The 22,987-nt window shown below is 43.1% G+C and overlaps 1 protein-coding gene across 1 annotated transcript in view; it reads right to left on the reverse strand.

Annotated features, from left to right (window-relative positions):
* The window catches only part of DENND2D (DENN domain containing 2D), a 38,133-nt gene that overhangs the window by 12,513 nt on the left and 2,633 nt on the right, over positions 1–22,987 (reverse strand). Inside the window, exons 2-5 of the mRNA XM_066624980.1 lie at positions 17,247–17,422; positions 11,883–11,995; positions 10,496–10,565; positions 380–457 (exon numbers count right to left, since the gene is read on the reverse strand). Coding sequence (XP_066481077.1) covers positions 380–457; positions 10,496–10,565; positions 11,883–11,995; positions 17,247–17,422 — 437 coding nt within the window. The remainder of the gene's footprint in view (positions 1–379; positions 458–10,495; positions 10,566–11,882; positions 11,996–17,246; positions 17,423–22,987) is intronic.

The raw sequence follows: 22,987 nt of genomic DNA on the forward strand, positions 1-22,987 counted from the left end.
CAATGGCATTTCATCACTATGTACGATGAGGATAGTGTCTCCCATATCTCTTTTACTGTATCAGATTAGCTCCTCATTCTCATAATCAAATGTGTACTCTGCACATGTACTCAGTACATTTCCACTCATCACTGACTAGCCAGAGCCAATTCCCAGACATCTGGGATTAGAGGTGTAGCATTCAGCCAGGGTTGAGCCTGCCTGCCTGCCTTCTATCTTTCTTTCTAATTGAGCACTGATCCTTCACATGGTAAATACAGGAAGCTGATAGATTTTATTGTAAAACAAGTCAATCAGCTCTGAACCTAGTTATTTGCTGCACACCCTGGAGAGCAAAGGGATTAGGGAGTGGAAAGGAGAGACAGTTCAGAACTCCTACCTTTGAGAATAGGCCAAAGCAACCCAGGCAGCTTATGATGCAGTAAACTTCTGGGAGACGGGCACCTCGTCCAGCTGGCTGAAACATTATTTTAGATATATAAAAAAAGGTTAACCACCACCAAATTCCATTTTCTGGTCATGCAGCTTCTTTATGCAAATATACACAATGATCTCAGAAAGCAACAAGAAGAGTTGGCTCAAGTGACATACAAGGTTAAGATTAACCATGTATGTCACTTAGCTTTGGTTAAGTATTAACTCTGGTTACAGTCAGGTCAAGGAAAAATAATGATGGGCGATCTGAAAAGACTCCTTGAGTAGATTTTATTTCTTTATAACAATCTCTGTAATCTGGATCTCTGTAACCACAATTGTGGTCTACGAGGAAGATAGGCAAAGGCAGAAAGAGAGGCTGCCTCCCCCTTTTGAACAGATCTACAGAAACTTAGCACATGTGACACCCAACATCGTAAGTGGGGGGAAATACTAGATAATCCAGTTTGGTAGAGAGCTCCTGCAGAATGTACAAATTAGATTTTGCAACTGGTAGGAACATACTCTCAGTACACTGGCTGACTGAGCCAGGAAAGCTAATGTTTTTACAAGCTACCCAGTATAGTTTAATTCCAAACATAATTAAGCTGAAGCAAGTTACAGAATACATCTTCTCGAAGGGATATTCCCATGGCACAAAATAAGCTTCAAGTCACCCCATCCAGTGCCTCTTCTGAAACACGAGAATCCACAGACATGGGAAAAAATGGTAAACAGAGAGTGGACAGTGGCTTCAATTCTCTGCAAAAGAACCTAAGCATAGTAGGAACCAGGCTCAGGTAGCCTTTTTGGACAAGTAAATTCTAGGAGGAGGAATGGGATTTCTTTTGGAGTTCTGGCACACCCATTGAGAGCATACTGCCATTGGCAGCCAAGTGACACCTGTGCATACTCATGGCAAGTTCCATGGTAGTTCATATCACAGATCAAGAAGAAAAAACCAGTAAGAGTTCCCACCCTGGAGAAGGATTTGAAGCAGATATATGCAACACCAGTGCTAGGTTGCTGGGTCCCCTTGCACCCTCATAACACACCCATCCAGGCCCTGAAGATACACGGGCAATATCATTGCCACTAGTACTGAGGGTTCAGGGGTTGGTCTGGCCAGATGGGCCATCGATGGGTTTGAGGTCTCAGCCAATGGCTGCCCTGGCAGATATGTCTAGCACATACAGGATGCTCTGACATTCATAATCCAGCACTCCCTGCCAACAACAATGTAAGGCTATGTTACAAATCTTTTCTCTCAGCTGGGAGCAAGGTCCTCCTGAGACAGCCTCCTGAGACAAGTTACCTTGGCTAAGGGGAAGAAGGAGGTGGAAGCATCTCAACCAAAGATGCCAATCAGTCTGTCCGTCCCCCCACAAGCACACTCACTTTCATCGGCCTCTCTAGGTAGCATTAGCTGGGGTAGGCTAAAGCAGATTTGAGGCAAATTGTTTTGTTTTTTCACATACAGAATTAAGCAGGTTTGTTAGATCAAAAACAAGGGAAAAGGTTTACTGGAATGTTTTAAAAAGCTGGGAGCAGGTGAGTGAGAGAAAAAGAAAGCAGAAGACAAACCACTTGAGATCAGAGGTAAGAGTCATTGAAAAATAAATTGGCTTTCTCATTAGGAACTTTCACTGATAAAGTTATTTACAAACAGGAACCTCTGAATCCTGAAAGGCAAGGATTCTTGTGAATTAACCCTGTCCTTGCTGGACAGACCAGCGTTTCTCCTCACTTGACTCCTCACTTAAGAGTTTCACAACCTGATTATAGTGAGTTCCTTTTTATCTCTTTTGGGGGAGGACTGCCCCCAAACTCGGATAGGTTTAAACCAATTCTACAGTCTCCCAAATTTACCACTTCCAAGTCAGATGAGTGGACCTGGACCAATGATCAGGTGAAAGCTAAACTTGGCAGACATCCAGGGCCTTCCAGACAAAGCTTTTGGTTGCCTTGTTGATACAAGACACATGATACACATCTCAGGTAAAAATCTACCTGTCATATATGACACAGAGTTCTTGACAGAATGGAGAAGGTGACAGGTTGATTTCTAAGTTAGCACAGTGAGCTCAAGGAGGCAGGGTTGTGGTGGATGGGAAGGATGCTGGTTTGCTACAACGGGAAATGCCATCATCAACAAATAAGACTGTTATTGCTTGATATGTAGAAACGAATATATATAACTTTTGATGTCATCTCAACTGGGGGGGAGGGGCACCCAGGTCAGGCACTGACTGATGGCCAAAGCTCATAAGATAATCCACTCAGCCATGCCCACCTTTGAACCTTTAGTAGCAGAAATATCACCCAATGTGCCATCAGGGTGGGCTGAGGGTGATGCGGGAAACCTGATGCAAGGCTTTGTGCAATTTGGAATCAGTGCTGATCTCCAACATCTCTTCCACCCAAAAACAGTAAAACAACAGAATCTAATTGCACATTGTTCATATTAATGATGCCCGATCAAAGGAGCAAACAACCAAAACACAATATGTTCAGTTGGCTGGATTGGCAAACAGAAGGCCAATATGCAAACTCCTGAGATGAACAAAGCCACATCTGAGCTGGATTGTGACATGTCCGTTCACAGTCATTGCTACTGCATTGGCAAGCTGTCTTGCTCTCAATAAAATGCAAAACAAACAAAAGGCAAAACTCCCACCATGCATAGAATAAGCATCTTCAAAGAAAAGGTGGATATGAGGAATATTCAAAATATATTTAAAGAACAAAACACATTCAAGTCAAAAAAGAACAGCAGTATAGAAAATGGTCACAAAGTCCCCGTGCATGAGATTGTGTGGATTTGGAATTGAAGCCATTGAAGCTTTCATAGGGACTTTGTGGTCACCTTGTAGAATGCAGACTTGGCAAACGTAAATCTGTAGGACTATTGACAAAGCAAACATCAGAGTGGTACCAATTTGCTCATTAGTTAATTCAGATTACAAATGTAAGTGGAGGGAGACTTGCATCCCTGGTACAATGGAGTTAATTAAAAAAAACAAGATGGCACCCAGTGATTAAGATATGCTTGATTTTATGAAAGTCACACCAAATACAGGTTGGGTGGCAGCATATGAAAGCTACTGTTGCTACAAAGTGCAATGTTGTATCAGGAATTGGTTATGGTCTAATAAATGTGAAAAATCAGTATTATTGTGTCTAAAAGATTATTTGTTTGTTTTCGGTGATGTCACATCCCACCAGATGTTTGGACTGGGATTTTTGGGTGCTCATTAATTCAAACTCTACCCATTTTAAGAGATTAAGAACTGGTGAGATCTTGCTATATATGTTTGATGCTCCTAATAGTACAGCTTGTTGCAGTTATTCTACTGTTATCTTCTCAATGACTATATTGGCCAGATATTTCTCAAGGGCCTTGGGGACTGCGCCAAGTGCACCAATAACAAGAGGGGTGGTTGATGTTTTATTTCCCCCAAGGTGCTGTATTTCAATTTCCAGGTCTTTGTATTTTGTGATATTTTCCAATTGTCTCTCCTCAATTCAATTTTCTCCTGTGATGGCCACATCAATAAGCATCATTTGTTTCTTAACTACAGCAATATCTGGCATGTTGGGTTCCAATTTTTTATTTGCAAGGATTTTGAAGTCCCACAGAATTTTTTCCTGCTCATTTTCTACCAGCTTTTCAGGCGTGTGCTGTACCATTTCTTCACTGATGTTATTCCATATTTCTTGCATAGCAGCAACTTTACTGTTTCTATTTTTGTACAAGTGCACCACAGTATCTGCAGGGGTTCCATTTCAGACCCCCTCGTCAATACTGGGGATGCCCCTACGCCCATTAGCACAATTTTAAGACTTACCCAGGTGAAGCTTCTTCCTTAAACAAGGTCACTATAAGCTTAGCAGCTCTTTGCGACATTCAGGCTGCCTCTCAGGATGCCTGGTTGATTAGTAAAAACTACAAGGAGGTTAACAGAAAGTGGAACTGGCAGTATTCAAAGGAAGGAAGAAATGAGTAAAGATTCTATAGGTAAGGAACTCAGAGGTGCAAAGTTGGGGATGAGAGAACTGGGGGTTGATTGTGTTTTTTCTTTTACTACTGCTGTGTACAGGCTATTCTCCTCCGTTGGCTCTGAGATACCGAGCTTCCTGTTCACCTCCATGTAGCTTCTTTTGAAGCAACCAGGCTGCCAGGAGGCAGCCTGAGGGTTACTATGAGCTGCTAAGTTTAGAGTGACCTTGTTTAAAGAAGAATTTTTGCCTGGGTAAGTCGTAAACTTTGCATGAATGGGTGCATGCACGGGGCAGTCGTGGGTGCCCATATCCACAGAAATGGGTTCTGTGGGTATGGGTGTCCTTCTGTAAACACTCTGTGCAATTTTGTTGCATCCACTCACAATGTGATCAATTGTTTCAACTTTTTCTGTACTGAACCTACATTTGGCACCATCTGAAATAATTATGAGGATAAACATGCCGCTTTTAAGCAAAAGAATTCACAAAGCAGAAATCTAATAACTATAATTACACAATAACCATTACCTATAAGTAACAGTGTCATTAGATATATTTTCTTGTTCTTCAACTGCTGACAGACTAAGTGTCCAATCCTGATCCTTTGCACGGCGGCTTACTACTGGTGCACAGTGTTGGAAACATGCTGTAAGGCATGGCTGTAACACATTCTGCCCAGTTAACATGGGTGCTGGCTCAGCACATCCACGCTGAGCCAGTACTGGGGGGAGGATAGGCGGTGGCCGCCCAGTGCTCTGTGGGAGTGACAAGCGGCGGAGAGATAAGTGGGAGTGGGGGGGCATTCCACGGTGGGGAGAGGGTGGTAAGGCATGGTGGGGAAGAGAGCAGGCCAGGAGGTGGTAGGACCAGTGGAGCTCAGCTCTGCAGGATTCGGAACCTGGCGTTGAGCCTCTCAGCCCGACACAGAACTCCTTCTTTAGATCAACACATGTCACATACGAACTTTACATAAAAATGTGATAAGGGAAAACTGGGTGTCCCTGGCAGAGCAGGAAGGAGGGAAGGAAGGGACAACAAGCACTGTGCTAAAAAGGAACTCATCTCCATGACAATGATCAACAAGTCTGCATGATGGTAAAAGACAGGCCAGGCACTGCTGTACGATCATTGGGAGTGTCTGACTATGCACTGAGTGCCACAAGATTTGCTCTCTTCCATCATGACATTTGCTGCTTGGTGTTTGTTCACAAAAAATGGATCAGCTGAGATCACATTTTCCCAGGGACTCCTCCAAAACTAGGGCAAGTACAGCAAACTACCAGTAATCAATTGACAGCAAAAAAATAGTCTTGTGTTTTATGATGGAAGCCATTTTCAGGTGTGCTTGCTGAAAGTATGCAAAGACCCAACAAGGTTGAAGAGGAAGCAAACATTTGAGGAAGCGAGTCATCTTTACAGGAGAGTGGTCCAAAGCTTGCGTACAAAACACAGAAAAGGAGGACTTAGAAATGAAGCTAGCAAGGTTGAAGAGAAGATTGTGTGAATGACCTAATAGGAGAGAGAGAGAGAGAGAAAAGAAGTTAGAAAAGGGAGAGACAGAAAGCAAAGCTGAAACAGAGCAGCTGAGGGCTACTTCACACCACGTTCACTTGGTGTTCTTACAGTATACAAGTAATCCCTGAGTTATGGATGTCTGACTTACAGACATCCTGACTTACGAACAACCGTGTTGGTACTTTCTTGCATGTACAGTCTGCCCACCTTTTGCTCCAAGCCAATTGAATCAGCTGGATGGCCACATTAGTTCTTTTGTGCCGTTCATTTACATTGATTTCGACTTTTGGACAAGCCTCCAGGAAAGAACCAGGACGTAAGATGGAGACTACCTGTATTTACCTAGCCCACTCTATAATGTGAGAGCATGTTTATTTCACTCTCAGCTCAACGGAAAAAAAAAATGCTACAGGAAGCCACATTTGGTCTCAGCTTACCGCAGTGTGATTTCATGGTGAACATACAATAACATAAATGTGTGCAGCTACCTCACCTGTTATAGTTCACTGCAGAAAATACTACTAATATGCGAGGCAACTCTGAGAAGAAAAAACTGCACACGCTTTTCTGGAGTCAAGGAACCAGGAAAGAACTGCTTCATAGTCTGCAGAAAATATATGCTCTGTTCATTAGCTACCCACCCTAGGTTCACTAAGTGGGGAGCAGGACGATGCTAGCTTCCCATACCTCTGAACTCTGTACACTCAGCTGAACATGTGAAAGATGCCCCTCTGTGTATACAGCTGTAGAGGCTACAAGTGTGAACTGTGTACTGACACATGGTCCCAGTCCCCCTGGGACTGTGTGTGGGAGGAGGGAATGAGTGAACAGAGCAATATTGGGGTAGCTTCACAGCAGTCAGTGCCAGTGGAAGAGGCATGATAAGAGGAAGAGGCCAATAAGTATAAGTTGGGCTCCGCTGGTAAGTGGAGAAGCAGGGAGGTACTGCCTATACCAGTGATTTTCAACCTTTTTCATCTCACAGCACACTGGCAAAATATGCACAAATATCATACACCAAGTATTAATACAGTATTCATTTCTATACATTAAATAACAAAAGAAAGCACCATGATCATCTTTCGCAACCTGTGCAAAGATCTAGTGCAGGCAACAGTGTTAATAATTTAGAGACAACCCTATACATAATAATAAAATAATAATAATAAAACTTTATTTTTATCCCGCCCTTCTCCCAAAAAGGGACCCAGGGCAGCTAACAACATATAAAACAAATTAAAACATAATTTCACAGATAAAAACATATTAAAAAACACATTAGCAGAACCCATAAAAACAGTAGTCAGAAGAGTCAGAATAAAAGAGCACAAAACAGCAGTTCTTAGAGGAATCGGGCCTGTAAAAAAGCAACTAAAAGATATATAAAAGATGTTAAAAAGGCCATAACGTCAGAAGGCTTGGTTAAACAACAAGGTCTTCAGGCCTCGCCGAAAGGACTCAAGAGAGGGAGCCATTCTTAAGTCAAGGGGAAGGGAGTTCCACAACGTTGGTGCCACTACTGAGAAGGCCCTATTTCTTGCCGCCGCCCCACGTACCTCCTTAGGCGACGGCACTTGTAAAAAGGCCTTCTCTGATGACCTGAGAGGACGAGCCGGATTGTACGGGAGTAGGCGATCTCTAAGATAACCTGGCCCAGAGCAGTATAGGGCTTTAAAGGTCAAAACCAGCACCTTGAATTGGGCCCGGAAACGAATGGGCAGCCAATGTAGCCCCCGGAGAAGCGGGCTGACAGAGTCAAACCGCCTAGCTCCAGTGACCACACGGGCCGCCGCATTCTGCACTAGTTGCAGTTTCCGAACCGTCTTCAGGGGCAGCCCCACATAAAGCGCGTTACAATAATCTAACCTCGATGTCACTGTAGCATGGATCACCGTGGCCAGGTCTGCACGATCCAAGTACGGACGCAGCTGGCGCACCAGCCGAAGCTGAGCAAAGGCCCCCCCTAGCCACAGCCGCCACCTGGGAATCCAGGCTATACATGGGACACACATTAGGAAAATGGTAACTTATGGACCTGCCCTAAGATCACATGGGGCTGTGAGAGCAGGGTAAGGCTTGATGCACCTATATAAACAGATGAGCCACTCTGCAGATTAAACAATGTGGGCCAAATCTCATCCAACTTTCCAGTGCTGATGCAGCTGAGCGAACGGAGTGTGCACCGCATCCTGCAGTTGGGGGGGGGGGTTAGTCACAGAGGGCCTCCTCAGCCCTCCTCCTTGGGGCTGCATTGCACATGAATCAGCATTAGAAAACTGGATAGCTCAAAAATCAAATTTCACTGTTATTGATACAATAAAATTGGCCACTGTTTCATTTGCCTGCAACCAGTCTAGAATTTGCATCAGATGCCATGGAATGTAGGCCCAGTTCCCTCCAGAGGTAAAAGGCCCTGGCCATAATTCAAATACCCTTTGTAACACACAACATAAAACTCTGAGCTCCTGCGGAACATTCTGACTCCAAGAGAACTGGAGCAGATCCAAACTGCTCACCCTGAAAGAAAATTGTCTGTCTTGTACCCTCCAGCCCCAACTCACTCCATCAAAACACTGAGCCAACAACTAATGTAGTTATGTGTTCTTGTTCTTTTCTTTTCCGTTCAATGCGGAGAACTTATCTGAGTGCTCTCCAACACAGAAATTCCACATTCTTCTGTAGACATAGGCTGAACATACACGTCTGATGTTTACAAAATCACAGAGTCCGAATGCCAAAGGCACCACTGCAACAATTTAAAACAATTCCCTATATAATAGAGAAGCATAACAGAAACTCTTTTCAGTCATGTATTTTTTTTTGCAGAATTACTTAGGGGAATCGCAAGTGATCTAGGCAGACTTTTAAAAAAAGACTTCCTAAGTTTTAAATGTATGTATAAATGTGGCTTATTCACTTGTATTGCACCAAAGTTGCCTTGGCAGTCTCTTGTTGGGAACAAAAGGCGGTATATAAATATTCCAAGTACATAATAAATACTGTATATTGACTTCATTCTAGACATTGTACAATTATAGACAACCTCTCTACTCTTTTTAAAATGCAACACATTATGTTTGGATAACAGCACCTATTTTACAAAGGCATGGTCATCTGAAGAAAGTCAAGGCCCAGTCCTATGGGCGCATTATGCTGGTGTAACACTTGTGACGCACTTTGTGGCTGTTGCAACCATGACACTGCTGGGGCAAATAGCCTGCAAGAAGTGGCCAAGTCCATGTGAAGATGGACTGAGGATGTCTGCTAGTGCAGGTAAGGCCACACAGGGGAATGGAGGCAGGAAGGGGTGGACAGAACAGGGGGATGGAGTGGGTGGAGGGAGAATTGAGCCTGAGAAGGGGGCAGGTTTAGTGGAAGCATTGCCAGTCAAATCCTAACCCTCTTCCCTGAGCTGATCCACCTTCACAGGTCAATGCAGACTTGCAAGAGTGATATTACTAGCACAGGTCTGAGTTGACCCGTGACAGCAGCTGGGGCGTACCCCAGGGCAAGGGAACAAATGTTCCCTTAACCAAAGGAAGACTCAGTATGCTGAAACTTCCCCACTGGATACAGTGAGCATCATGTTCGTGCTGCTGCATTGCCACATTGGGAGTTATGATGAATTGGGCTGCTAGTGTTGGAAAACCTATCTAACTATTTGGCAGCCTCTGTCATCATTGTTAGTCATTTGTGCCTTTCTAATTCAAACCTTCATTGCTTTCACTTCTAGTATTTGACTTTCTTCCTACTTATCTGTTCTAAATTGAAGCAAGTTTGTTTTTACATCTCTAGTCTAGTTATGATAAGCAGTTCATATTGAGTACTTCTTTTTGGTAACAAACCAAGCGCTTGAACCAGCACTCTACATTTTTGGAAAGAATCTGGTAATTGTCATATAATTCATGTAGAATCCTGCCAATAGCATAGGCATTAGGACCTGACAGTGCTCACTGTCTGAAGAGGGCTCATATCCTTTCACTGTGCGTTTACTGCCTTCCTCCCCCAAGCTTCAGAACTTTCCACCACTTGCCCGCAATGCTAGTCTTTGGAAGAAAGCAATTCCATTACATTTAAGTCAATACATTTATTCATTACATTCTATTTGTGGAACCACAGAGCTCCACTTGCTGAACTGTCTTCCTTGTTTTTTTTGATACTGCACTTTAGGAACCTAAATTTTAATTTAGGCCCCTAAATTAAATCATTGCGAAGCACAGCAGAACAAATAAAACATCATTCATTAAGGCTGAGCTGGTATGTTTCAGGAAATCCTGTCTGAAGCAGGCAGGAAAACCTGTTGGTTCCAATTCTTTCCAGCAGAGTACCTGGGACTAACTGATGGTCAGTGTGTGGCCATTCATCTCCAAAGGAATGGAAAGCCAGTTTCAGATGGTCTGCCCCTGAAAGTTAAAGGGCTGGGATGGGTCCCAGAAGGCTTTAGGAACACTCAGCAGACTCTGCCAGTTCTTTTTGCTGAGGCCCTAATGGATTTCTAGATATCACAGCAAATGAAGAAGCAAACTATCTCTAAAAAATACGTTTAAAGTAAAAGGATATTCACCAATAGTCGCCTGCAGTAGCCAATCTTTCTACTCCCATCAACATTGGTGAGGACAAAAGAAAAGGTTTCACTGAAAAGAAGAATAAAGACATGGAGTTTTACCAGTCTACTCAGTCCAAGGCCACTGAAAGGAAGGAAGAAAGTGCTGTTTTGGGACCCAGTGATGTAGGATCCAATCCTATCCAACTTCCTAGCATTGGTGCAGCTGCAATGCAGACCCAAGGTAAGGGAAAAAATGTCCCCATGCTTTGAGGGCGCCTCTATGACTTCCTCCCCAGCACAGGATACAGTGCATACCCCATTGGCACAGCCGAACTGGCACTGGAAAATTGGATAGGATTGGGCCCACAGGCTTTAGGGTTGCACTACATATCAAAGAGAATCCTATGCCTGACCCGAACTTCTGTATATATAAAAAAGGACAGGAAATATCTGAGGTGCAATTTACACCCCACTGTTATCAGAATAGCAGGATGTGTCGTCCCCCCTTTCCAAAGCTGCTTTATGTTTGTTTAAGTATGATGCTTTTTTCCTCTGAACCATGAATCATGAATTTCAGGAACAAAAGGTGTGATTCTGCATACCAGCCCAAGCCTTCCAGATACAAGTTAAATAGTACTGTGTCAAATTATGACTTTACTTCATGACAACTGATTCAGACAACCCAATTTGCTACAAACAGGAAGTACCAAAATACCTTCTATCTGAAGATCTGTAAGTTGTTCTGTGTTAAACCGTGTGTGGGTGTCATGTTTTCTGACTGCATACCCAGTGGTGTGCCAGCTTTGCTTGGTAAGCTGTACCATGACGGGTAAGCAGGGTTATCTATTCTTGTGAAGTGAACTGAGATAACAACTGTTTGCTCAGCACTCAACATTTACATTTGTTGCGTGAGGCCAACATATGGGGGGAGACTGAACTCCCGAGTTTTTTTTTATTTAAAAAAAATAAATGTAGGAAAAATGTGTTGTTTATAAGGATCTCAGCTATTTTGTATTTTTAAGTCATTGTGAAGAGAGTGAAAAAATGAAGTAAGCAAATATTTCAGTCTTCAAAGGGAGCTTACAATGACTGTTTAACTTCAGTCCTTTGAAAAAACAGTAGGACAAATAGACTCCCTTAACTCGAGCAGAAACTAGCTAAACCAGACCAAGATTACCAAGCCTCACCCTTGTCTGGAATTAAGGTCCATGAATTGGTGGTTTTATACAGTTCCCAAAGGGAAGTTCTGCCCACAAAGACACCAGCTGAAGGCTCTGTCTTTGTCTCTTGGGACAAAGCAGAAGGATATTGTTTTGCTTCTCCAGTATTCAAGATTAGAGAACACCCTGGTCCTTTTCAGCACAGCAAAAATTAAGAGTGCCGCCCCTCATCTCAAGACAATTACCTGGTATACTCTGTTAGTGGTGCCCATTCATTGCCATCAGGAAAGCAGAACAAGGGAATGGCCTGCAACAACCTCTCCTCCTCTTCACGCTGCCCCCTCATCAAATTCTCACGCTGAAACCAACAATAAAGATAAAAATACAAGAGGTTACTTTTTCATTTTTCATTTCTCACATATATTATTATTATTAATTATTATTAACAGTATTTATATACCGCTTTATATTTATATTTATATATATGACTAAGGGTGCAATCCTAACCCCTTATGTCAGTGCTTTCCAGCATTGACATAAGGGCAATGCAGCTCTGAGGTAAGGGAACAAACATTCCCTTACTTTGAGGAGGCCTCCGTGAGTGACACCCAACTGCAGGATGCAGCACATGTCCCATTGGCACTGCTATGCGAGTGCTGGAAGGTTAGGATTGCACCTTAAGATGCTTGTGTTATGATGCATAATTAGGATGCTTGCAAATATCCCTGACAGATGGCTTCACTGTCAAAACTAGGATTGTTCTAAGGATTATTGTAATCATGTGTAAGCATTTTGATCATTCTAAATTTCTAATACAAATGCTAAGAATTACAATGAATTATGGATGGATATTAGGATTTATTTCTCAAACGTGAGCCTCCACAGTGAAAGACACATGCTTATCATCATTCTCAAGAAAAGCTTGTCCATGTTATGGACCTGGCTCAAAGAAAACCCATTAAGGTATGCAAAGAAGATGTGCATCTAGGAAGGTGGGGGCCTAGAAACTGGCAGCCCAAGCAAATGCTTACAGACCACTGCCTTTGCAGAAGGTTCACTGGTCCAACCAACAAAGCCAGCCATGGTTTTCTAGCAGAAGTACACTGCCTATACTTGCCTGTACTCCCACCCCCACATCACCCATCCCCAGAGCAAGAGAGGATAAGAATGAAACTGCTCTGGGTTCAGACACTGGATGTCCTCTTCCCTATCCCAGTGAGTTGTGAAAAGCAATCATGGAGCCCCCTCTCCATGGTTGTTATTTTAAAGAAAACCCCAAACTGGACAATGGTGTGTTTAATGTCATTTCTAGTTTGATTCCAAATGCAGTGGCGTCGCTAGGAGGTGCAAGCCCGCACTGGTTGAAGCGCAAGGGGGGGGCAGGGTGACACCTCCAGTGATCAAAATTGCTAAAATTGTGGTTTGTAGGAATAACACCATCATGTTATATTCAATGTGTAATTTACAGCAGAATGCAATGAAAAAACCGGAGTGAAATATCTCCATTCTATCAAAAGTTGTGGCCAAATAAAGAGAATATAAAACTGCAACTGTCTTGTGTAACTAAAAAGTACAATTCCTTAATTCAAAATAAACCAATGAGACTGATTGTTCAAAGAGCCAAAGAGATGTTATTATGACATGGCATGGAACCAATAAGGTGTTAATAAGGTGATGCCGGGGGGGGGGGGGGAGTTGACACCATTAGTGACCAAAATCACTAAAATCGTGGTTTGTAGGAATAATACCATTATGTTATATAAAATTTGATGCGTAATTTACTGCAGAATGCAATGAAACAAACCACTTTGAAATATCTCGATTCTATCAAAAGTTATGGCCAAAAAACCAGTGAGGGTGAGTCAATGGTATATCACCATCCAGGCCGCTGCCCCGCCCACTGCATGAGAGGAGGTCCATCATGGAGGTGACACACTGGCCTTCCGTATCGGGTGACACAAGCCCTAGTAATGCCACTGCCCAAATGCCTCATGCAAAACTCTACCCAGGTGTGGAATTTAAGGGCAATTGCAAAGCTACCTGCAGAAGTCAACCGGCAACTAGAACAGCAGATTGAGCATTAGGTTTCTCTTATTCACATCCATACAGTGGTTCATGCCTCACCGCTGTGTGAAGTACAGATGCATGGACTATCGGCTTGCACTGAATGGGGCTGCACTCCCCCTGAAGGAGCAGGTCCGCAGCTTGGGGGTCTACCTGGACTCACAGCTGCTCCTGGATTCCCAGGTGGCAGCTGTGGCTGGGGGGCCTTCGCTCAGCTTTGGCTGGTGCGCCAGCTGCGGCCGTACTTGGATCGTGCAGACCTGGCCACGGTGATCCATGCCACAGTGACATCGAGGTTAGATTATTGTAACACGCTCTATGTGGGGCTGCCCTTGAAGACGGTTCGGAAACTGCAACTAGTGCAGAATGCGGCAGCCCATGTAGTTACTGGAGGTAGGCGGTTCGACTCTGTCAGTCCGCTTCTCCAGCGGCTGCATTGGCTGCCCATTTGTTTCCGGGCCCAATTCAAGGTGCTGGTTTTGACCTTTAAAGCCCTATACTGCTCTGGGTCAGGGTATCTTAGAGATCGCCTACTCCCGTACAATGCGGCTCATTCTCTTACGTCATCAGAGAAGGCCTTTTTACAAGTGCCGCCGCCTAGGGAGGTACGTGGGGCGGCGGCAAGAAATAGGGCCTTCTAAGTAGTTGCACCAACGCTATGGAACTCCCTTCCCCTTGACTTAAGAATGGCTCCCTCTCTTGAGACTTTTCTGCAAGGCCTGAAGACCTTTCTGTTCAAACAAGCCTTCTGAGTTCTCAGCCTTTTTAACATCTTTTCAACATCTTTTAATATTTTTTACAGGCCCGATTCTTTTATGATTTGCTGCTCTATGCTCTTTTTACTTGACTATTTTCTATCTGACTGCTGTTTTTATGATATGTGTTAATATGTTTTTATTTGTTTTAAATTACATTTTTAACCTGTTGCAAGCCGCCTTGAGTCCCTTCGGGGAGAAAGGCGGGGTAAAAATAAAGTTATTATATTTTATTTTATTATTATGAGAGATCTTTGTTTCTTTTTGAAGCAATTAAGTAACGTTCCATAGAGCGCATAGGTTGAAGGGTGAAAAAAGCTGTAGAACCACTTGTACAAAAGATCTCAAAATGAAACTGCTGAAGTCAACCCACACTGCTGAGGTCAACCCACAAAGGAACCTGGGCTTTTTTCTGTTTTGTTTTCTTCTGCTTCATTTTTAAAACAATAACCGAGGTGCCAACTTTCACAAAAGATGTCATACATGACAAACTACGTGAGTAAAAGGCCTCTTTCTAACTTATCTGTGCAATGACCAGCATTCCCTCAGTGGCACAGATTACAGCACCCCAAAAAGACATAATTAATATGGCGAAACACAATATTAGGCCAGGACAGCACAGGATTTGGTGAAAGATCCTTTCATCTCTCCAACAGCCATGGAACTCCACCTCCATGGAATCAGCTGCTGATTCCCAGCTCAGGCCACTTTACTATGGAGTGAAAACAACACACAAGCAATCTCCTACAAGATATTTCAAGACAAAGTACTATAACACATGTGAATTTGAAGTTGTTCAGATAAATGGTCTGCAAGCTGTGGCTTTAATTCGGGCCTGGTGCCACCTCCCCTGGGTCCACACAGGTTCAAACCTGATTGCAACTGTATTTTTGTACAACATTTCCATTTTCAGTACAATGCTTAAAGCGGCCAGCAACATATACAAGTAATCTAAATATAAAAATTCAGCAATGACAATTAACAATAAAACACAAACATCACAAATACATCTGTGTTCGAAGCTCTCAATGTCTTTTTCTTTTACAGAAACCAGCGGTGGGGCCCCCAAATCCAGACTGTAAGCATAGTGTGGGAAGGGGGACAGAAGGAATTTAACCTTTTACTGCACCATTTTCTTGTTGAAAAAGTGGAGGTGTTACCCCATCTGGAAAAATATACCTCAGCCACTTCTGAGTATTCTTGTATCTGGTCCTCCCCCCACCCATCATTAGGTGGGCAGCCTTGTTTCAGTCAGAGTTTGGCATACTGCTGTGTTTGGCAATGATGCTAGTTTAAGACCTAGTTCTCCCTGTGGTAGTTAACCTGTCTGAGCAAAGCCATTTCAAACTACAGGTGGAGCTTCAGAAAAATATCCCTGCACAATAAAGAGTAAACAAGCTTACAGGTCATGCCTTGTTATCCATGGGGGTTCTGCTCCAGAACCCCCAGTGGATTCTTAAAAAATCAGTGCATACCAAATCAGTGGAAAAATAGTTTTAGAGACCCAGTTTCAGATTTCTTGCTGCTCTGTTGTCACCCTAGAATGCACTGGTATATCAATGCATAGCATATACATTGGTACACACTATAACAGGAGAGCCCAAACCCCGGCCCTGGGGCCACTTGCGGCCCTCGAGGACTCCCAATGTGGCCCACCAGGAGCTCCCAGTTTCTAATGAAACTCTGGCCCTCCAGAGACTTGCTGGAGCCTGTGCTGGCCCAATACAACTGCTCTCAGCGTGAAGGCCAACTGTTTGACCTCTCGTGTGAGCTGTGGGACAAGGGCTCCCTTCACTACTTGCTGTTTCATGTCTTTGATGCAGCAGTGACAGCAAAGGAAAGGCTGACCTTGCTTTGTGAAAGCAAAGGCCTTTGTGCAAGGACTTTTATAGGCCATGAGCTATTGCAAGACCTTCATTCATTCCTATAAGTTCCATCTCTAATGTATTCATTTATGTAAATTTATTCAAATTTGAAATGTAAATTAACTCTTAATTTGTTGCCTTGGGTGATCACTTCAGTGTGCTTGATTGGTGGCCAGCTCTAATTGCCCAACCTGCAGTATCACTCCTACTTCCACTCTGACCAGGTGATGCCTTTATCCAGCAGTAGATTAATAATGTTTCAGAGAAGACATGTTTCATGAAGTGAGAGGCATTTCACAGAGACAGGTACAAGGGATACTATTGTAAGCAAAATTTTCTGCATCTCTTAGGATGAACTAAATCCAATACAATTTCACAGACTCCATCTCAACAGAAAGGAGATTCAGTAGAATTAGAAAAGTAGGCAGTAGGCAATTGAGAGAAGTAGGCTCTCTGAGTTGGCATCCTTTTCTGGGCTTCTTTTCTCATTTTCTGGAAATGGCTGGGCCTACCAGAGTAAGCTGCAGTAACAAAAGTGGTCTACCATTCCCTCAAACTTTGCACTCATGATTGTTCTGAAGTGACTCTGGTTTTTTGGACATTATACCTCAAATAAATGAATGTGTATGTGTAGGTGGGATAGCAACAAGGCAGCAGTCTCCACCTCAACTTGCGAATGTTTACTTCTGTGTCTGAAATCAGTCTAAATTAGTATGTGAGAACAGTTTTGTATGCCCAAAGGTTCACCCCAGTGAAATGAACTCACAAAGGCTAGAGCAGAGCCCACAACTCTGATGCCCATCCTTGCAGACCAGAGTTCATTTCTCATATAATTTCTCAGAGTTCATATAATGCCTGTCAATGGTTTCCCTTGAAAGTGTTTCAGCGACTCCACTTGAACACACAATCATGCTTGACTTCTTACCTTTGGAAACTGATAGGTAATCTTGGGCTCATAATCTCCATTAGTGTTCTTTTTCAATGAGACCACAACTAAATATTCAAAGAAGAGTTGCCCTGCAGAGTAAACAAAGCTCCTTCTGTCTTTTGTTCCCTCAGAAGTAACAGGTTTGCTTTCTACAGGTCCATTCTGGGGGTCATCTGAAATGCAAAGTGACAGTTACACACACAAAACATTAAGCCTTGCAGCAGGATCTGAGGGGTAAAGAACAATTTATACAATCAGATTGACAAGAAGATAAACAGATATCTTAAATACCAAGACCATGGTTTGAACTTCACTGCCCTGAAAACAAATGAAGGAAGTAAATGTGCATTCACAACACTTTCACCACACTTTAGAAAGTAACCGTAGTCCCATGCAGAAGTTTGGGCATTGAATGAAAATGTTTCCGGTACAGAGACAACAGACTCCACATCCTGTCACCGAGTAACTGGGAACTTTGCATAGTCCTGTCCACCCCCATTATATCTGCTTTCATTCCATTTGCAAAGCCCTCAGTTAAACAAATGCACAGGGCTCATATATTCACTCAAAAATCTATGGAAGTGTGTCTCATACACAATGTTCTCACCATTTGCCTTCCTGTTCATGTCCTACAGATAATCAGAATGTTTAGATTAGACTGACAGAATCTGAAGATCATCAGTTCCAACTGAGGCATGATACTTCATGTCTATTTTTACTACCTGAACATCAGCAGCCCACACCTTTCAAATTGTAGTGTCCCATAAACAAAGAGCAGGACAAAGAAAGATGCGCTATTGCAGAGGCATCTGTAGTGGAACAAGGGAAAATCTGTCGAGGAGATAGAATGTGGTGTCTGCAGTGACCCCTTTAAGAGTTAAGGCCTGGGCTTTCAGCAAAGGGTATGCTGCACATCTGCAGCCACTTGAAGGCAATAGGGCCCTCAGGGATATAAGGAGCACCTGAGGCAGGAAGGGTTTGTGGGCGGCAGAAGGAGAAAAGCTTGAGGAAGGGGAGACAGGATTAATGGACTGAGGAATTGATGGGTGAACGGACTTTGGAGAGTGCTGGAACAGACTGCTGGAGACATTGGAGTTTGGTGTGTGGCTGCTGTGCCCAAGACCTGCTGAGGACCAAGGGGCTGTTGTAGTGGCGCGAGGCTGCTGGCAGGAAAGAGGACCTCTGCAGGTTGAACAGTCGAGCTACCCTGGAGGTGGGGTCCAGCAGGACTGCAGGGCAGAACCAGGGTCATTTTTGAGGAAAAAGGGGAGCTAATTAGCTAAATGTGGGCATAATTCTCCAGGCAGAGCTTGGATTGGGATTTGGCAGAACAGCATCTTGTCAGACAAGGAATACAGGTACACACCCAAGAACACTACTAGTACAAGGAATGAAGTTCAGAGGAATGTCACAAGCAACCTCTGAAATGCTGACCTTTGAAGAAACAGAACTATTATAATCCAGCAGAGTACTGTACACTGAACTGGGAATTCTCCCTTTGTCTTTGTTGTTGACAGTCTCAAATGGCACCTAGTTAATCTGAGCATGAGTCAGCTAAAGCTGTACTCTTAAAACACAGTTACTCGGAAATAAGATCCACTGAACTGCCTTCTTCAGGAAGTAAAAATTACTGTGTTCACTGCACAGTTTCCAAACACTTGCACTGCTGGATTGACATTAATCATTATAGTAGTTAGGGTAATACAGTAGTGTCTAGGAAAAAAATCCCACTGAATTTTATAGCAGTAGATATGGTTGAACTAGGCTGTTGATTCCATCTTAAATCAATAGGATTCACAGGTTCTTATCTTCTGCCTGGATCATGCCCTAGTTGGCTTTCTGGGAAATTAAGTAAAAAAATGCTGATTCTTGTTATTATGACTTCATGTGTTCTGCAAAAGCACACTGGAAGAACCTCTTTGTGTCTTGAGCACATAACCTACTATCCCTTGGTAAATTCATGCAAGCTTTGGTCTGAAGAAAAGAAGCCTCTATTTTAAACAGTCATACAATAAAGCTGATTTGGCCACACACTGCGGAATCCCCCAGGGTACTGAGGCAATTGAATAGGTTAGTCAGGTGATCTGCCCATGTGTTTTTGTTTTTTTTAAGCCTCTCTGCAACAACTTTTTCAAATTGTATGGTTTCCTTTGCAGGTGTTTGGTTGCAGATCTTGTCTTATCACAGCAGGAAAGTTGCTAAGGCTCACTGAGTTCAAGCTCCTCGACAACAGCAAAGACCAAGCACGCAATTGCGTCAGACAGGTTGGGTGCAGGAATGAAGGATTAGCAACACCCAGGAAGTACACTAGCTTCAATGCACCCAGAAAGGAAATGGAGCAAGCAGCAGAGTAACACTCATTACAACAGTTCAGGCAGCAACCCCGCAGTTACAGGGTTTTATATTTCAGGTCCTGATTTCAGCTGCTCCTGCTACTGCAGCGAGATTCTCCACTTGTGTAAAGGGAATGGTAACAAATTCAAGGACTCTACCTATAGAAGGAGGAGAGAAGTGGTGTAATCAACCTCTGCTATACACTAGGGATTTCTACTTCCTACGATTACCCCTTGACACAACTAACAGCCAGATCCTGATTGTTAATACAGTACAGGATTGTTGTCCTATGAGAGCAAGCACTGAGAGTTTAATCCAGTGCTCTGAGTAATCATTCTGAAGGTCGTGTACTCAAGGTGGGTGCTTAAAGGGACAATGCAGAAGAACACTGGAACATATGCCTTGTCACATTTCCTTACTGCCATAACTAAAACTTTCAGAAACAGAACAGCTAAAAATATCTTCCTCAATGTTCAAAATGGAGGCTAATTTTTTTTACTTATTTTCTTCTGGGCAAGAACAAGTTCAGCCAGTTTTTGTTTTAAATTATGCCATTTCTTTAGGCATAAAAAAAAATCAAATGATCTCTCTCTGTTTCAGGTCTAGACAAATTATTGTACTTCTGCATGTGTTGGGGGGAGGGTGACAGGAGGGACTTGTCCAGTCAGTGTGTTCGCTTTATAAGGCGCGTCAATCCAACAGTGATAGTCTGGATGCTGTGCAGGGAACACAGTTGTGTTTACATCCAGAAAAACATAACTACTGCATTCTTCAAGTTCTTCTCATGGTTTCTTAAGAACTGTCCTAACTGAATATTTATTGCACATTTATTGCGAATGCATGTGATGTGAACACACTATAAAACCTATGGTGGCTTGCACCAAGCTGCTAGAAATCAATGTAATCCCCATGGTTATCATACTCCTAAGAATCCCAGGTTAAAAGAGCAATGAATGTGATTCAGGAACTCTGCAATGTCTCTCATTCCCTGCCCAATACTTCTGCATGTCAACAAGCTTTTGGCAGTTCCAAGGCAAACCTAGAATCAGAAGAGATACCACAAAGCCCAAAGAACTGAATCCTGGAATATAAATGCTCATAATTGCATCAGAAATGCTTCAACAGTAAATGCAAGTACAGACTGCACAAAATGTGAGCTAATTGTTTTTCCTTCTTAATGGTTTTCTCATCTCTGTAAATGTGGCCAAAGCTTCTAAGCAAACACTGTTTTATCTAGGTACTGTTGCACCTCAAACCAAAGGACAATGCAATACTCCAAAGAACGGCTACTTTCTCAAAGAGAATGTGAAAGAACCCATATGAGCAGAACCAATGTGCATCAAGAAACATTCATGTGGCGTTGCACATAAGCCTTTCTGATCAAAGAGAGTTGGATTCAGTATTGTCCTGCCTAGGATGAGAAAGAAGAGACGTAAAATGGGTTGCACCAAGAGCTCTGTTCAGCAGAACTCCACATGTATTTTGTGCAGGGAAAATCCCTCTCATGTTTGCCTTAGACAAGTGACTCTGGAGATAACAAGAACATTAGAAGTGACAAATACTAGTTCCGTATCACAAGATGGGCCTGCATAGCCATATGCTGTTGTAAATCGGCCATATGTCGTTGGCCCAAGACCTCCAGGTACGTAAGGCAGTGTGCCAATGCTGCCATCTCTCACTGGAAAATATACCAGTCTCTGCTCTTCCTACTCCCTGGACTGAAAACAAAAAAGACGTTGAAGCAGAAGAGGCAGAGGAAAGGAGAGTGGTGGGTTGCCCACTACTACTCCTCTTCCTTTCCATGCCCCTATTCCTTTTCTAACCCAGAGAGTTTGTGGAGCAGCAGCAGCAGCAGCAATGGAGGCAAGTAGGCAGATGGAAGTGGGTACCCTCAGCAACCTGTTGCTTGAGACAACCAGGGCTCATGGTTGGATCAGCCCTGACAACAGCCTAAGTAGTACTGAAAGTTCACATTTTCCCAGTTGACATTAAGTGACATTCAGCATCACGTCCCTGTGCACACAACCCTTGAATTCTTGGGGGCAGTAGTACAAATTGGAAAGATTTTTCTTAAGCACAGTGTGTGAAACGGTTGTTAGCCCACCCACCCCTGTTGCTTCCAGCTATGCAAGCTAGTGTTTCTTGCACAACCTTAGGGCTGCCACACATAACACAGAGCAAACCCTACATAATCTGACCTGCCAGCAAATCAATCTGCATTGCCCAAGAAGTGTACCAGTATGTTACACATATCTGCAAACACATGTTTGTTGTTGACATGTCACATTTTTTTGGGGGGGTGTGCCTCTAAAAATATAACGTAAGAAGGGGACTTGAATTTTTGACTTGAATTTAAAACAAAAAAAACAAAAAACAGACATTACATGCTAATTCTAAAATCTGGAAGGTCTGAGGGGTCACTTGGATGAGACTGCTAATGGGCAACTGCTCACATTTCTCACAGTATGGTAGCCTTTTTTCCTTGGGGGACGAGGACAGAAAGGATAAAATACCAACAGCCCCAGATAAATGTCAGCACTGCAGATCAACCTAAGCATCCCATTTCACGTTGTATCTTGCTTTGCCTCTTCTACATTTTTAGGGGTAATTTGGGTTTCAGATTTTGATCTGCAATGACTTCCTGGGAAAGAGGATCTGTTCTGGCTCATTCTGCCAAGCAAACAGCTAAATTACTGAAGCACTCATCTATCTCCATAAAAATGTAAGGGTGTGGTTTTATTACTAGATTATCCCACCAAGAGAATATTTCGTTATTCTGGGCATATCTGATAGTCCCATTAACTGAGACCGTCACCAACATTTTATTTCACTGTAGTATATTGATCTTGGCCATCGGCCTACTTGCTCACTCACAAGACTCTCAAAAGTATTATGGTTCAATTCTGACATTTACTATGATGAAGTCTATGAGTGTTTGGTGAAGGAGGGAGATGCACCCACCTCCACCACAGAGTTTAACAGTACAGATGATGCAGACTTCTCCATACTGATGGACAAATACAGATGAACAAACAAACACTGTCAATTATAGCAATCTCATGTCCACAATTTTCTTAGGGGAAGAACTATGTGAAGTGAGAGTCTGAGTGATTGAGTGAATCTGAAGTGGGAGTCTCTGTGTCTCATGAGACATTATTTGAGGGATTGTGGAGAAGGGATTCTCCTGGTTCTCTGACACACAAAGATCCTTGCAGTTCAGTGAATGTCTGAATAAGGGGCCTATGTCTCACTATTTAGAACCATTCTGACAGGGGACTAACAGCCCAATCCTATCCACACTTTCCTGGGAGTAAGCCCCATGGACTCTAATGGGACTTACTTCTGAGTAGATGTGCATAGGATTGGGCTGTAACACCATTTCATCAAGTTATACAGTACCAACA

This window comes from Tiliqua scincoides, chromosome 4, assembly GCF_035046505.1.
Source record: "Tiliqua scincoides isolate rTilSci1 chromosome 4, rTilSci1.hap2, whole genome shotgun sequence".
NCBI lineage: Eukaryota > Metazoa > Chordata > Lepidosauria > Squamata > Scincidae > Tiliqua > Tiliqua scincoides.